We start from the raw sequence: 13,760 nt of genomic DNA on the forward strand, positions 1-13,760 counted from the left end.
GCCACCGCTACTTGGATCTGGCTGCTTTTGTGCTTCGTCCCGTTTGTTTCGTTTTATAGTGGTTTTTAGATTGGTATCCCTTTTTGGAGACAAGTTTTGTCTGGTGGCAGAGAAGCGGGCGACGAGGAGGAAGATGGGGAGTGGGATCGGCGGCAATTGGCTTATATACCCTGGGTTCTCTTGTTGCGACGAGAGACCTGCTCTTTTTTTGGCAATTGAATGAAGTACATTCCAGAAACAGTGTTTACCTAAATGTCTGTGACGTCCGTTGTAATGAAGGCGGCCTCTCGACTCACTGCACCTCTTTCGCACAGCATGAAGGAGCTCTTCTCGGCCAAGTACCGCGACTAAATGTCACATTCACGATGGATCGGCGGTTATGAAAAGAACGGATTTGTTGCGACTAAGACTAGAGAGTACAAACAATCCAGGCGGAATGACGGTCAAGTCCATCCCTCAACGCCAGCAGTACAGGGCTTTCCCTCTCCCTCCAGCGACTCGACTTGTTGTGAAGATGAAACAGCGAGCACCACAAAGGAAATATGAAGAATTCTTTTTAGTTGCAAACCAATGAATGAAAAAGTCGACAACGGCCAAGGGCGAGTATCTTTCCCTCATTAGTACCAGCACAGCGCGTAACCCAAATGACTGCTTCCCCTCTTCCGGTCCCAGTCGTTTCCTAGAAGAAACGCAACAAAACTTTCATGGCTCTTTTCATCTTTTTGCATTTTTTTCTTTCTCCGGTTTTCAGCTTCCAGGAATCTCTCAAGCTTGTATGCCGTGCGTCGTTTTGCTTTTCTTTATTATTTCTCACGGGGTATCAACTCCAATATTCGACACGCATTTGCCTTCTTCCGTCTCTCAGAGAGCAAGAGTCGTTGTTTACCAGAGTTCAGCACCGCCGTCAGCAGGCAGAGCAGCGTCGCCGGCACCCGCCTGGACATCCCGAGATTCCTACCACTGGGAGTCCTTGGCGGCGTCGGCAGCCCACTCGGTGGAAGCGCCGGGGGCACCCCACTCCTGCTCGGTGGCACCGGCACCGTCCCAGCCGGCAGCGCCAGTGGCGCCAGCGGCACCAGGAGCGCCGGAGAAGCCAGCGGCGCCGGCGTCCCAGTCACCAGGGGCGGCCTGGAAGCCGGACTCGATGGCGGCAGGGCCCTCCTCCTCGGCGGCGGCCTTCTCCTCCTCGGCCTTGTCCTCAGCCTCGGCCTCGGGGTCGCGGTCTTGTTACCATGTTAGCTTTTTCCTTGTTCCAAACGAAGGGGTTTTAAGCCCCAGGAGCGATTTCAAGGGTACGTACAGAAGTAAAGATCGGGCATGACGTCCCAGGGGGTCTCGCGCGAGTAGATGGTGCCGCGGAGGCGCAGGACCTCGCGGGCGAGCAGCCACCAGACGGTACCGATGGCGTGGCGACCCTTGTTGTTGGTGGGGATGGCGACGTCGACGTACTCGGTGGGGGAGTCGGTGTCGCAGAGGGCAATGACGGGGATGTTGACGTACGAGGCCTCCTTGATGGCCTGGGCGTCGGTGCGGGGGTCGGTGACGATGATCAGGCGCGGCTCCTTGAAGGAGCGGGTGATGTAGTTGGTGAAGCTACCGGGGGTGAAGCGACCGGCGATGGGGGTGGCGCCGGTGTGCGCGGCGAACTTGAGGACGGCGCGCTGGCCGTAGGGACGGGCAGAGACGACGCAAATGTCGGCCGGGTTGTCGATGCCGACAATGATGCGGGCGGCGAGGACAATCTTCTCCCTGTTTGTTCATCTTGATTAGTCGCCAATTCCAGCGCAGGCGTTTGGCACTCGTCGAGCTGCTCCGTTCAACATACCAGGTCTTGCCGACGTTCAGGACGTTGACACCATCGACACGGGTCTTCCACAGGTACGGCTCCATGTGCACCTGCAAGTTCTTGCTACCCAGGTGAGACTGGGCAGCCAGGAGCATCTCAATGTCCTGGCTGGTGGCGTTGAAAACGGACGGCAGGTTGCTGGGGGCCATCTTGACTGATTTTCTCGTTGGAGGGGGTGAGGAAGGGAAGAGAATGCGAGGTGCGTGAGGGTCGTGGGAAAAGTTTCGCGATGCAAAGCCCGCCAGCCCACCAAAAATCAATTTTACCCAAAAATGTGTGCGAGAGCCCTCATTGCGCTAGTCTGCTTGTGGGCTAGGGCGAGCTGCAAAGCGAGAACGTCCCAAAGTGGTCAATACTACACGTGACTGATGCGCTAGTCCCTCTTGAGAATTTGCGGGGCCAGACCTCCTGGGCTGGCAACGTGAGCGACTCTGGAGTGCTGGGAAATTTTGAAGTCGGGATCGCGGAGAGAGAGCTTCAACGACAGATATCAGCACATTCCGCCACAATGCCACCCAGATTAGAGGCGCTGCAGCGTCTAGGCACGATGAACCGTAAGTATCCTTAGCGATTGGTCCTTTTCTCTTCAAAGCTCTCCAAATGAGAAGAAGCAATAGCCCAATCTATGAGCACGAAGCTGACCTATCCCCAAGTCTGCCTGCGACCAGCAACGACAACCCCCAAGACGCCGCTCATGCCGCTCATCCAGACGGCCAACCTCTCGCAGCGCGAGCGCAAACGAAAGGCCAAACAGGACCCTTACCGCTGGGCGCAGGCGCAACAGCGCAAAAACGCCAACCTCAAGCGCCGCGGCGAGCTGCAGGCCGAGCGCGACGCCCTCCTCGGCGACCCCATCTGGGGCCACAAGACGCCCTTTATCGAGTCCCTCGAGACGGCCGCCCAGCCGACCGCCGCCAAGGCCGCCGACGGCAGCGACACGGCCGTCGTTGTCACGCCGCGCAGCCACTACCTTACCGATGCCGAGCTCGACGAGGTCGCGCAGCACGCGCACGCGCTGACCAAGCCCGTCGTCGGGGTCATCAGCTCGCAGCTCGAGGACAGCCTCGGCGAGGCTGAGTCGCAGACGCAGCACGACCGGCGGCACGCGCGCGCCGTCGAGGCCCTCCGCCGCATCACCGCCCTCGAGAACGGCAGCAAAAAGGACCAGTACCACTTCAATGTGCGGCGCATCGTCGACGCCTTTGGCCGGCACCGCACCGACGGCGTCGTCCCGCCCAAGCCCGCGCCCATCAACCCGAGCACCGTCGAGATGCCCCCGCGCGCGGGTCCCGACACGGGCTCGTCCGAGGTGCAGATTGCCATCCTCACGGCCAAGATCCGCAACCTCGCCGCCGCGCTGTCCGTCAACCGCGGCTACAAGGACATCCACAACAAGCGCAACCTGCGCCTCATGCTGCACAAGCGCCAGAAGCTCCTGCGCTACATGGAGAGGAAGGAAAAGGGCAGCGGGCGCTGGACAAACATGATTGAGAAGCTCGGTCTCACGCCCGCCATGTGGAAGGGGCAGATTGAGCTGCGATAAACGTTGTCACAATATAACACGCGGGGAAGCGAGAATGAGCGGAAACATCTGTAGAATAACTTTACTTCCTACATGTACAATATGAAGCCACAAGAGCATCAGTGTAAGCCATTGTTTAACACAAACCACTACAAAGCCTTTTTAGTCTATGCCTCTCTCTCTCTGTGCAAAACGTGCTTTGTCAAACTGAATTCCGTCGACACATTAAAGCCTGGCGGCGGCGCTATACTACAATTATGCTGAAAACAAAACAATTCCAACCCGCGCTCAAGAGAAGACGCTGATAAAGTTTCCGATGCGGTCCTTTTGGTTTTGAGCTATGCATTCGGCAATCCACGTAATGTTTCGAATTTCCTGCTGTCGTTAGTACATTATGCTCGTGTAACGGGGTTGAAGACTTACTTGTTCTCGTAGCTTGACCCAGCCATAGACAATGGCATATGTGAATTGTCTTGTAAAGGCGCTCTTAGAGATTTCCATTTCCTTTTGGTAGAACAGGTCCTCGAGACTCTTGCCGTCGGTGCTGCCGCCACCCATATTGCCGGCGCCGGAGCTTCCACCTACCGCCACGGCGTCGAAAAAGGTCTTATAGTCGTGAACACCATCCACAGCTAGGCGGACGCCCTCAGCGTCGTCAGCACGGGAGAGCATCAGGGTGCCTTCGGGATATAGCTTGCCGAAGCTGGGATACAGCTTCTTGCGGTCGGCCTTGGACAGCTCCGTGCCAAAAGAGTTTAGCGTAATGTTGATGGCTCGTCGGTCTGCCTCAAACTCGAGCATCTCGGACATGACCTCGGCCGTGGGCGTGCCAGACATGTCGGGGTGCGTGTTGACAAAGTTGTGAAAGTCTTCAAGGTAGTTCTTGTACAGTGTGTTGCGCACAATCTCAATGTTGAGCTCGTCCAGGTCCTGGTGGCTCAGACTGCCCTTGAAGTATTGGGCCAAGGGCGTCTCGATCAGGACGCTGTTGTAGAGTTCCTCAATGTTGGTGGCGACGCAGAGGACGGGCATCGTCTCGAACCAGCCGAGAGGGTGGCATCTGTCCAGCAGCTCGCGGGTATCACGTTCGTGCAGCGTGCCGGTGATGAGGAGCGCAACGTTGTCAATCATGTAGCCGTACGTAACGTAGTCCATAAATGTGGCAAGCGAGCCAACGGCGTTGGCACGGACATATCGGAATTCAGAGATGAGCTTGTCGGTCGTCTTGGCGGCAAGGCTGGAGGTTGAGGGATTCGGAGGCAGGGAGGCCAGGAAGTCGCCATAGGCCGGGCCGAGTTGGAGCTTCAGATCTATGATGCATTAGTATGAGTGTATCTCAATTTAGCAGCTAGTGAAGCGCACCATCAATGGTCTCGCACTGCGTCAAGTTGTTGTAGGCGCCTGTGGTGAGCAGCCCATTGCGATAACCGCGGACAATGCCCTCGAGATAGCTGGTATGAGTTAGCTTCAGGCCTCCAGCATATAGTAGCATCGACGAACCCGTTGTTGGCGTTGAAGAAGAGACCCTCCATCTTAACCAGCAGATATTTCAGGATGCGGTCGAGAGGCAATGTCGGCGAATGGACGGATAGTAGCTTGGAATTGCAGATACCAAACTAGCCTGAGCGATGCCGTTCCGGTTTGACCTCAGCACTTACGACAGAGTTGTCGAGGCTGGCCGACCACTGACGCCTAGCTCCACGTGAGTGGGCGCCACTGCCAACTTTCCAGCCGGAAATACTAAAACGCCGGGTTCCGCACTAGCCCACTTCTGCCTCCAGTCCGACACCAAAAATTTTGGTCTCGATGGCAGAGCTTGTCAAAAAAATTTCCCAACCTATCTGCACCAAGACTTGCGCGCGCACATTGATCGCCCATTGCGCACCGCAAGTGATACTAACAACCACAGAGCTTTGCAGGAGTGTTGTAGGGATTATTCACCTTGACAATGTCTCTCTTTATCCTTGCCGAGACGCCAGCAGGGTGAGATTTTCCCGTTTCCAGGGACTCTGTACGGGGGTCTTTTTCTGCCAGTCACTAACTTTTTTTTTTGCAGCTACGGCCTGTTCAAGTCTGCGGACAAGAAACTGTTCAAGAATGACGACCTCGCCGCCGAGCTCGGTCGCCCCGAGAAGCTGGTGGAAATGTAGGAAACGCTCCAGATTCATTTTTCAGGATGCCGTGGTGCTAATGACATTCTACAGGCTCAAGTTGAAAAAGTTTGTCAAGTTTGAAAGCGCCGCCATGGCCCTCGAAGAGGCCGCCTCTCTCAAGGAGGGCAAGATCCCCGAACTCCTGACCTCTATCCTCGAAGACCTCAAGTCCGAGAAGAAGGCTTCCATCGCCGTCGCCGACATGAAGCTTGGTACCGCCATCTCCAACCTTCCCGACCTGAACATCACCCCCGTTGCTGGCTCCAACACGATGGATGTCTTCCGTGGCATTCGTGAGCACCTTCCTTCGCTCATTCCCGGTCTCGCCCAGGAGAACATTGACCGCATGTCCCTCGGTCTCTCTCACTCGATGTCTCGCCACAAGCTCAAGTTCTCTGCCGACAAGATTGACTCCATGATCATCCAGGCCATCAAGCTTCTCGACGACATGGACAAGGAGCTCAACGTGTATGCCATGCGTACCAAGGAGTGGTACGGCTGGCACTTCCCCGAGATGGCCAAGATTCTCGGTGACAACCTGGCCTACGCCCGCCTAGTCCTCAAGGTCGGCATGCGTGAAAAGATGTCCACGACTGATCTCTCTGATATTCTCCCCGAGGAGATGGAGGCTGCCATCAAGGCCGCCGCTGAGATTAGCATGGGTACTGAGATTACTGAGGAGGATCTGCACAACATTCAGCTCCTTGCCGACCAAGTTCTCGTTTACACCAACTACCGTGCCGAGCTCTCTTCCTACCTCGAGAGCCGCATGCGTGCCATTGCTCCCAACCTGACAGCCCTCCTCGGCTACCTCGTCGGTGCCCGCCTCGTCGCCCACGCCGGTTCTCTCCTTAACCTTGCTAAGGCCCCCGGTTCCACCATCCAGATTCTCGGTGCCGAGAAGGCCCTATTCCGTGCCCTCAAGACCAAGCACGACACGCCCAAGTATGGTCTCATCTACCACTCTTCCCTCATTGGCCAGGCCACTGGCCGCAACAAGGGCAAGATTGCCCGTATGCTGGCTGCCAAGACTGCCCTTGGTCTCCGTGTCGATGCCCTCGGCGACCATGATGAGGATGCTGAAGATGAGGAGCGTGCCATGCTCGGCCTGAGCAGCCGCATCAAGCTTGAGAACCACCTCCGCAAGCTCGAGGGTCGCCCTCTGCTGCCCAAGGGTACCAACGTCGCTCCCTCGGGTGAGGTCGTGGCCCCTGGCCAGTTGTTCACCCTGAAGGAGACGCGCCGCTACAACGTCGACGCCGACGGTGTTGATGGTGAGGATGAGGCCGCCACCAACGGCGACTCCAAGAAGAGCAAGAAAGACAAGAAGAAGAAGAAGATTGAGGTCGTCGAGGAGGACGAGGATATGGACGATGCCGATAGCGACGACGAGGACGTATCCACACCCAAGGTTGCCAAGCTGTCGAGCTCCGAGTACGAGCGCCTAGCTGATCTTGCCGGCCTCTCGGTCAAGAAGTTCAAGCGCAAGTACGAGCGCGGCGACATCCACGTCGAGGACGGCAAGCCCCGCGTCTTCTCCAAGAAGGAGATGAAGAAGCTGCGCAAGGAGTCGGCCGCGACGCCGACCAAGGCCTCTGCCGACGAGGGCAAGAAGAAGAAGCGCAAGCACGACTCGGACGACGAGGACGAGCCCGAGCCGAAGAAGGAGAAGAAGCAAAAGAAGAAGAAGCGCGATGCTTAGAAGGCTCGTGCAAAGGTGGAGGACAAGGCCAGGGCAGAGTATCCTCTTGTCCAACACGCGCTTGGCAAGTCATCGAAGCGTCGCAAGCACTGAGCTTGACGCTTGTCTGACGAGCCGTGCTGTTTCTTTCCACGTTGGCATTTTGCCATGGGATATCCTCTTTTTGCTTATTTATGCGGGGGTTCTACAGTTGGCTGGGCACATTATTGTTTCTGAATTTTCTTTTTGCCAAGAACCGGTTGGCCGGCGTTTGTGGTGACTTGCGATATTATGTATCAAGTTTGGTTTTTTTTTCATAATGGTTGAAACATGTCGGCATTTGGCGTGGATTTGCAAAAAAAGAACGATGGGTGTGTATGTATGCTTGGAACATTTTTCCAAGAGGCTGCTGTTGTCCGAGTTTTGGGAATTCCGTTCTCTTGGTAGGGTAAGAGAGGATACGAGCGAAGGGATGAAATTTTCTTATATACTGTAAATGCATCACGGATTACTTTAATTGGCAAAATGCAGTGATGGGATGATGCAGTGCGAAGCGATGTTGAATTTTCTTAAATACTGTAAATGCATCACAGATTACGTTGATGTGTGATTACTGCGGTGACATGAAGCAATGATCTACAGTCTTTATCCGCATTGGTGTAATTTTTTTATAAATTTCTCTTCTCCGGAAAGATGTCTCAAAAATGCCATACAGGTCAAAACAACTTTGCGAGGTAGCAAACAGCATTCATTATATTGGTCAAACTAAGGCATAAGTAATTGCAGTGGGAATCATGGCCGTCGTCCTCCTCGTCGCTGGGTATCAAAGATTGGTAACCATAAGTGTACAATTTTTTTGTCTTTGGGGCTTTTCTTTTCCGGTATATTGTCAAATCACATTGTTGTCCTTGTTGTACATTTAAATGCTTTCAATGACACGGGCCTGGATCGCCTGGTTGAGGCCATCGTCCACGTTGTCCTCGCGGACGGCGGCATTGCTGGCCTGGTTGAGCGTGGTGGCCATGCTGCTGCTGGCGCCGGGCATGAAGATGACCTTTGAGTTTGCGCTCTTGGCCATGGCCTGCATGGCCTCGAGGTAGCGGATCTGCATGGCGGGGGCGCTCGAGAGGATGTCGGCGGCCTGGCGCATGAGCTTTGCGCTCTCGACCTCGGCCTTGGCGGCAATGATTTTGGATTCACCGATGCGCTTGCTCTGCGCGGCCATGGAGAGCGACTCCTGCAGCTCCTGCGAGAAGATGATGTCCTTGACGAGCATGCTCTCGACCTGGACGCCCCAGCCGGCGGCGACGTCCTCGATGATCTCGCCGATGGACTGGGCAATCTCCTCGCGGCGCTCGATGACGTCCTGGAGCACGCGGGCGCCGACGACGTGGCGCAGGGTGGTCTGGGTGCGCTCCATGAGGGCGTTGCGGACGTTGGAGATGCCAAAGGCGGCCTTGTGCGGGGCGACAATGTGGTAGTAGATGACGGACTTGAGGCGCAGCGTGACATTGTCCTTGGTCATGCAGACCTGCTCGGGCACGTCGGCCGTCTGGATCTTGACGTCGACCTGGAGGAGGTGCTCGGAGAGCGGGTTGATCTTGACGAGGCCCGGGTCGACGGCCTTGTAGAAGCGGCCAAACTTGGTGACGAGGCCGACGTTGCCCTGCTGGACCGACTTGTAGGGGTTGGGGCAGCAGATGCAGCAGGGGATGGCGCCCATGGTGCCGATGATGGCGCCGATGCCGTTGACTGAGAGCATGGGTGGTTAGTATGCATCATCTCGCCTTTTTCCGCTTCTTTTTTATAGTTTGATTCGTGGAGATTAACGTACTCATGCTTCCGTACCAGCCCTTGGGGTTGGCCTCGGAGCCGACAACCTTGGCGCAGCTCTTTTGCAGGTCCTCCTCGCTGGGCGGCGCGACAGTCATCTTGGCCTGGGAGACGAAGCCGCCCGGGCCGGCAGGGGCCGTGGATTGGGCGGGCGTGTGCTGGCCGTTCTCAAAGTCGTGAGCCTTTGTGGAGGAGCTTTCGCCGTGGTTGTTGAGGATGGGATCGGCGGAGGACGACATGGCGGCGGTGGTGGTGTGTGTGTGTGTGTTTGCTTGTGTATATACGAAATGTATGGATCAAAAGCGATAGTGTGTTTTGCGCGTCCGACGACTGTGGTCAATATAAATAAAGAAGCAGAGAATCACACAAATATCGAAACAACCAAAGTCGTTTAGGAAACGAGAGGGGGTATCTTGGAGGTGTTGTAACAAGAGGCGTCTCGAAAAGCACAAAAGGTGGTGTGGGAGAGGTGCACCTTTTTAATTCCAGATGCGAGCACGCCGGTTGTTTGCGCCGGGGTTGGCATGACGTCTGCGACGGGCTGATTTTGGGGCAGCCTACACACTGTAGCACCTACTTAGCAGCCAAGGGAAGCTGTTTTGGGGGGGGGCGTTCGGGGCGTTGTTCCAGGTGGGGTGATGGGTGATGCTTCAGTGGGTCCTTGGGCCCTTGGCAGAATGGCAGAGTCGCTTTCAGTGGCTGCTCGTGCTGCTGCGCTGCGCCCTATCCACTGTAAATCTCCCGCGAGGCTGCGGGATGAGTAACACTGCCTGTGATGCTCTGCACTGCCATCGGGCGGGAGGCTTTGCCAGTTGTTCCATTTGATAATTTACATGGCTGGCAATGATGTTGGTTTCCGTGCACTGAAATCTGCTTGAGCCATTTCTCTTCTCCCCTCGTGTGGGGGAGGATCGCCACAAGTGTGACGGGAAGCTATCACGGTGTCGGCGCAATCCAAGCTGCCGAATCGGGCGCCGCAGGTACCTAGGTAGACAGCTGCGGCAGTGGTGCGGCTTGCTTCGCAGCGTGCCGCTTCACCCGGGGTCGTCCTAATTAAGTGCTGTTCTGGGAGGGGGCAATATCGACGTATATATGTACTATTTGCAATGCAACGCAGCACAGTAAACACGAGTGCCATCTGCTCGACAGCATATACTGGTTGAGCGAGCTGTCGAGTCTGTCCATCGTTTGCTCTACGCAGCATGATCCAGGCACCATTTTGTGCAACAAGGCAGACACTCGAGGAAATCGCAGAGAAAGCCCCCAGCTCTGTTTTGGAATCAAGTGCGACGTGAAGTAGATTGGATTTTTGGCCATGCTTGGCGCACACACACACTGCGCCACTGGCGTGAGACCCCATCCCTTTTGCTTTCGACCGCTCGACCGGCAACGCTGCCGTCGCCTCACAGGCCACCTACATACACGATCAATACGATGTAAGCTGCCAGTCGAATAATTTGCCCAGGCCATTCTAACAATTCAATTTGCGTACATCTCGTCACTACACCAAAATTTAAGTCAGAAGAATAATAAAAAAATAAAAATAAAAAATAAAAGGCATCTCGAATATGATTCATCCGCAAGAGGCAGACCAAACGTGTCAACTTGCTCGCCGCGCCGGATCACCCCCCTCCCGGGGCAGTGGTGCCAAAATGTCTGGAAAAAGGTCACTTGCCCAGCCCGAGGTGGCGTCGCAGTGGCTACTGCAGCCGGGCGGCGGCGGCGGCGCTGCATCGTGGGTACATCGGTACTTGCGACGCCCCAGCCCGCGGGGCGATGGCACCTCTTTTTCATATTATTTCGACTGCGAAAGCCCCGTCTGCAATTTTCCATGACAATGAATAATTCAAACAAGTCAATTAGAACGTCATGTGCGGATTTTTTTTCCGTGGGAATTCCCATCCTTCCTGGGATTCTCGTACCCCACCCACCACCGCCCCGGCGATAGCCCGACGCCCGATTAGACTCGCCGTCGCCATGTTACTCGCAACGACAAGCAACGTCCGAGAACGAACCATCGACGACATTCGCCAGACACATTGAAAAACAGCATTGCATGACACGAGTGCGGCCACCCAAGTCCCAAGACCACCTGGCCCCAAGCCCAACTCGCCAAACCAACATCCCAGCAACATCCCAACATACTGTCGAACACTACAGGGTACCGGTAAGCACCACGGCCAGCTAGCCAGCCTTGTCGTCACCACATTCTCCACCACCCGCGTGTTGATCGTAAAGGTTCAATGAGGCGGCGAGGCTGTGCACGCATACATACTCCTTCCATCAGGCTCGATCAACGATAGCTGGCCCTTTTTTTCTACGCCCGATGCAGCCCATTGATGAAATGGACACCATGTGACTGCCACTACCCTGCCCGAATAGAACATTTTAACGCATCATCTCAAGTGCCTCGGCTGTGCAGTCAACCAACCAACATGGAGAGAATCTAGTTGCCTATCCGCAACGTGTAATGCATTTCCTTCTAGAAGCCTACATCCCCACAAGCAAAATAACAATGCTCAACAATGTAAAGCCACAATATGTGCCCATGACCGTACCAGTAAACGCCTTGTCCAGATTTCGTAGCAACCCTTCACCGTCGGCCAGCGTCTATCGAAGCTCAGGCTCTCTCAAGAAATCAGCCGCCGAAAACGCGCTCTCGCCCGCATGCACCCTCGACGCTGCCAGTATCCTCGCCATGTCGCTCAACCGCTCACCGCTCGTCCCTCCCGCATCATCGCCGCCGCCGCTCGCCAGCTTGCCGCTCGCCACCATGGCCGCCACCTCGTCGGCGACGCCCTCGGCCGTCTGCTGCCGCCGCCCGCCCGCCTGCTGGCCCGAGTCCGGATCAAACGCGTAAATCTTGATGCCGCGCAGGTGCGTGTCCTTGCCGTTCTGGTGGTTCTCGAGAATCTGCATCTGCAGCACGTACGACACGAGCGTGTTGCCGTCGGGCTCCCCCCCCGCGCCGCTGATGGGCACGTCCTGCCAGCCGTACGGGTTGTCCATGGTCATGGTCGCAAACTCAATCATGTTGTTCTCGCTCGTCCCGGACCGAAACACAATCTTGGTCGGCGTATAGGACTCGTCTTCCTGGTAGTCGACAAAGAAGCGAATCACGCGGATGCCGACGCGCTTGATAAAGTAAATGGTGAGTTTGTGTGGCTGCGGGCCGTCAGATCTAGCCAAGTTAGCCGCCTGATTACTCGAAGGAAAACGAATGCGGCACATACTGCCAGTAAAGTTTCAAATCGTCACTTCGCAGTTCCTGCACCCCATTGCCAGGCTTGTGGCTGCTGACCGTAAACTTCCCAAGATTGGATATCTCCTTGAGTCCAATTGAAGCCGGGTCTACAAGCACTTCCTGCTCGTCTTCCTCTTCTTCTTCTCCCTCCTCCTCTACCGGCTCCTCCATGCTCGTCTCCTCGGCCTCGTACTGCTCCTGCGACATGACTTCGTCTTCGTACGCCAAGGCCTCGGCCTGCTGCTGCAGCAGCATCTGCTCCTCCAGTGTGTTCGCGTTGGTCGTGCCCTGACCGGCGCCTGCGCGGCCACTGCCTCTAGCCATGGCCAGGACGCTGAGATCCGGGTCCGAGTCCTCTTCCTCGTCGGTCCCCATGGGCATGCTGAGCCGCGGCGTCGTCGTTCCTCGCGTTGCTGTGTAGTCGTCGTCGTCAGCCTCCCAGTCTTCCATGCCCGAGTTCGCATCCATGTGTATGTCAATATCCGATTCTTCGCTCTCCGGCGGCGGCGCGCCCGACTGACGCCGTCTCCGAACGCTGCCGCCAAGTCGCGAGCGCCAGCCCGCCGACCGCTCCGTCACGCGGGTCGAGAGACGCCGCATGCGGTGGATCACGCTGTCGGCTTCGCGGTCCATGCGATTCACGACGGCACCGTAGTTTTCCACTTGAATGCTGGGCCATTCAGACCGCAAAGGGGGCCGCGGCGGTCTCAGGATGGCGCCGCCTCGTGTGATGGGAATCGGCGCGAGATATCGTCGCGGCATGGGACAAGCGGCTGCACTTGCAGCGAATTGACCAGAAAGGAATAACGAAACAGAAACAGATACGATTTAAAGCAAGTTTGGACGGGTAACGCTGTGCTATCGTTGTACCCGAGGTCAAGCAGCTCTACAATAACAGAAGTGCGGCCGCTTCAAGTTACAAAAGAAGCAGCAGCAACTGGCAGAGACTACCACTTGGAGATGACCACCACCAACCAAAGCCCGACAAGAGCAGTAAATGTAACTTTGTCCCAAATGACACGAATTTGTCGTTTACAAACGCACGTTTGTCCACACGGGATCACGTAGAGCCCAAGCAGGCGACGGGAAGCGGTATTTCAAACTTACATCGATGTAGTCGGAATGGATTCACCCGCGGCGCCACAGTAGGCATCTCGTGCTCCTCATCGCTCTCTGGCTGCCGGTTGTCTGGCGTCCTGTGCATGTCCCGCGTCTGCGGCGCGGGGCGCAACAGGCCCTGGCGAAGACCATCATCTTGTGTGGGTGACGGATGCTGCTGCTGTTGGGCCTGGGCAGCCTGGTTCGCCGCCGTATTGGCAGCTACATGGCGAGCCCGACGGGAGCCTCGCTGAATGTCCATGCTGTTGTGGCCGTCTGGCGGTCGGAGGAGGGGTGGAAGGCTTTGGCGCGTTAGGCGTCACGAAACCTTCAACGTCTGTCGCGAAATCACGTGACGAAGTTGAGAGAACTGCTGTCACTCC

At 56.2% G+C, this 13,760-nt stretch overlaps 7 protein-coding genes across 7 annotated transcripts; 2 read left to right on the forward strand and 5 right to left on the reverse strand.

Annotated features, from left to right (window-relative positions):
* Positions 1–954: 954 nt before the first annotated feature.
* On the reverse strand, positions 955–1,995 carry LMH87_000245 (uncharacterized protein; the record flags this gene model as incomplete). Its single annotated transcript, XM_056198119.1, has 3 exons — positions 955–1,223; positions 1,301–1,749; positions 1,826–1,995. The coding sequence occupies 3 exons, from the start codon at positions 1,993–1,995 to the stop codon at positions 955–957; spliced, it is 888 nt and encodes a 295-aa protein (XP_056055099.1).
* A 359-nt stretch (positions 1,996–2,354) lies between these two features.
* Positions 2,355–3,389, forward strand: LMH87_000246 (uncharacterized protein; the record flags this gene model as incomplete). The annotated part of the gene is made up of 2 exons (XM_056198120.1): positions 2,355–2,400; positions 2,500–3,389. 2 exons carry the CDS (start codon positions 2,355–2,357, stop codon positions 3,387–3,389), a joined length of 936 nt encoding a protein of 311 aa, XP_056055100.1.
* A 267-nt stretch (positions 3,390–3,656) lies between these two features.
* Positions 3,657–4,900, reverse strand: LMH87_000247 (uncharacterized protein; the record flags this gene model as incomplete). The annotated part of the gene is made up of 4 exons (XM_056198122.1): positions 3,657–3,743; positions 3,792–4,678; positions 4,731–4,819; positions 4,869–4,900. 4 exons carry the CDS (start codon positions 4,898–4,900, stop codon positions 3,657–3,659), a joined length of 1,095 nt encoding a protein of 364 aa, XP_056055101.1.
* Positions 4,901–5,316: 416 nt separating this feature from the next.
* LMH87_000248 (uncharacterized protein) lies at positions 5,317–7,223 on the forward strand (the record flags this gene model as incomplete). The annotated part of the gene is made up of 3 exons (XM_056198123.1): positions 5,317–5,351; positions 5,425–5,514; positions 5,573–7,223. 3 exons carry the CDS (start codon positions 5,317–5,319, stop codon positions 7,221–7,223), a joined length of 1,776 nt encoding a protein of 591 aa, XP_056055102.1.
* An 898-nt stretch (positions 7,224–8,121) lies between these two features.
* Positions 8,122–9,274, reverse strand: LMH87_000249 (uncharacterized protein; the record flags this gene model as incomplete). The annotated part of the gene is made up of 3 exons (XM_056198124.1): positions 8,122–8,154; positions 8,206–8,954; positions 9,037–9,274. The coding sequence occupies 3 exons, from the start codon at positions 9,272–9,274 to the stop codon at positions 8,122–8,124; spliced, it is 1,020 nt and encodes a 339-aa protein (XP_056055103.1).
* A 2,371-nt stretch (positions 9,275–11,645) lies between these two features.
* On the reverse strand, positions 11,646–13,041 carry LMH87_000250 (uncharacterized protein; the record flags this gene model as incomplete). Its single annotated transcript, XM_056198125.1, has 2 exons — positions 11,646–12,216; positions 12,269–13,041. 2 exons carry the CDS (start codon positions 13,039–13,041, stop codon positions 11,646–11,648), a joined length of 1,344 nt encoding a protein of 447 aa, XP_056055104.1.
* A 298-nt stretch (positions 13,042–13,339) lies between these two features.
* On the reverse strand, positions 13,340–13,639 carry LMH87_000251 (uncharacterized protein; the record flags this gene model as incomplete). The annotated part of the gene is made up of 1 exon (XM_056198126.1): positions 13,340–13,639. One exon carries the CDS (start codon positions 13,637–13,639, stop codon positions 13,340–13,342), a length of 300 nt encoding a protein of 99 aa, XP_056055105.1.
* Between the last annotated feature and the right edge of the window lie 121 nt (positions 13,640–13,760).

The sequence above is a fragment of the Akanthomyces muscarius genome, chromosome 6 (genome assembly GCF_028009165.1).
Source record: "Akanthomyces muscarius strain Ve6 chromosome 6, whole genome shotgun sequence".
In the NCBI taxonomy this organism is placed as follows: Eukaryota; Fungi; Ascomycota; class Sordariomycetes; order Hypocreales; family Cordycipitaceae; genus Akanthomyces; species Akanthomyces muscarius.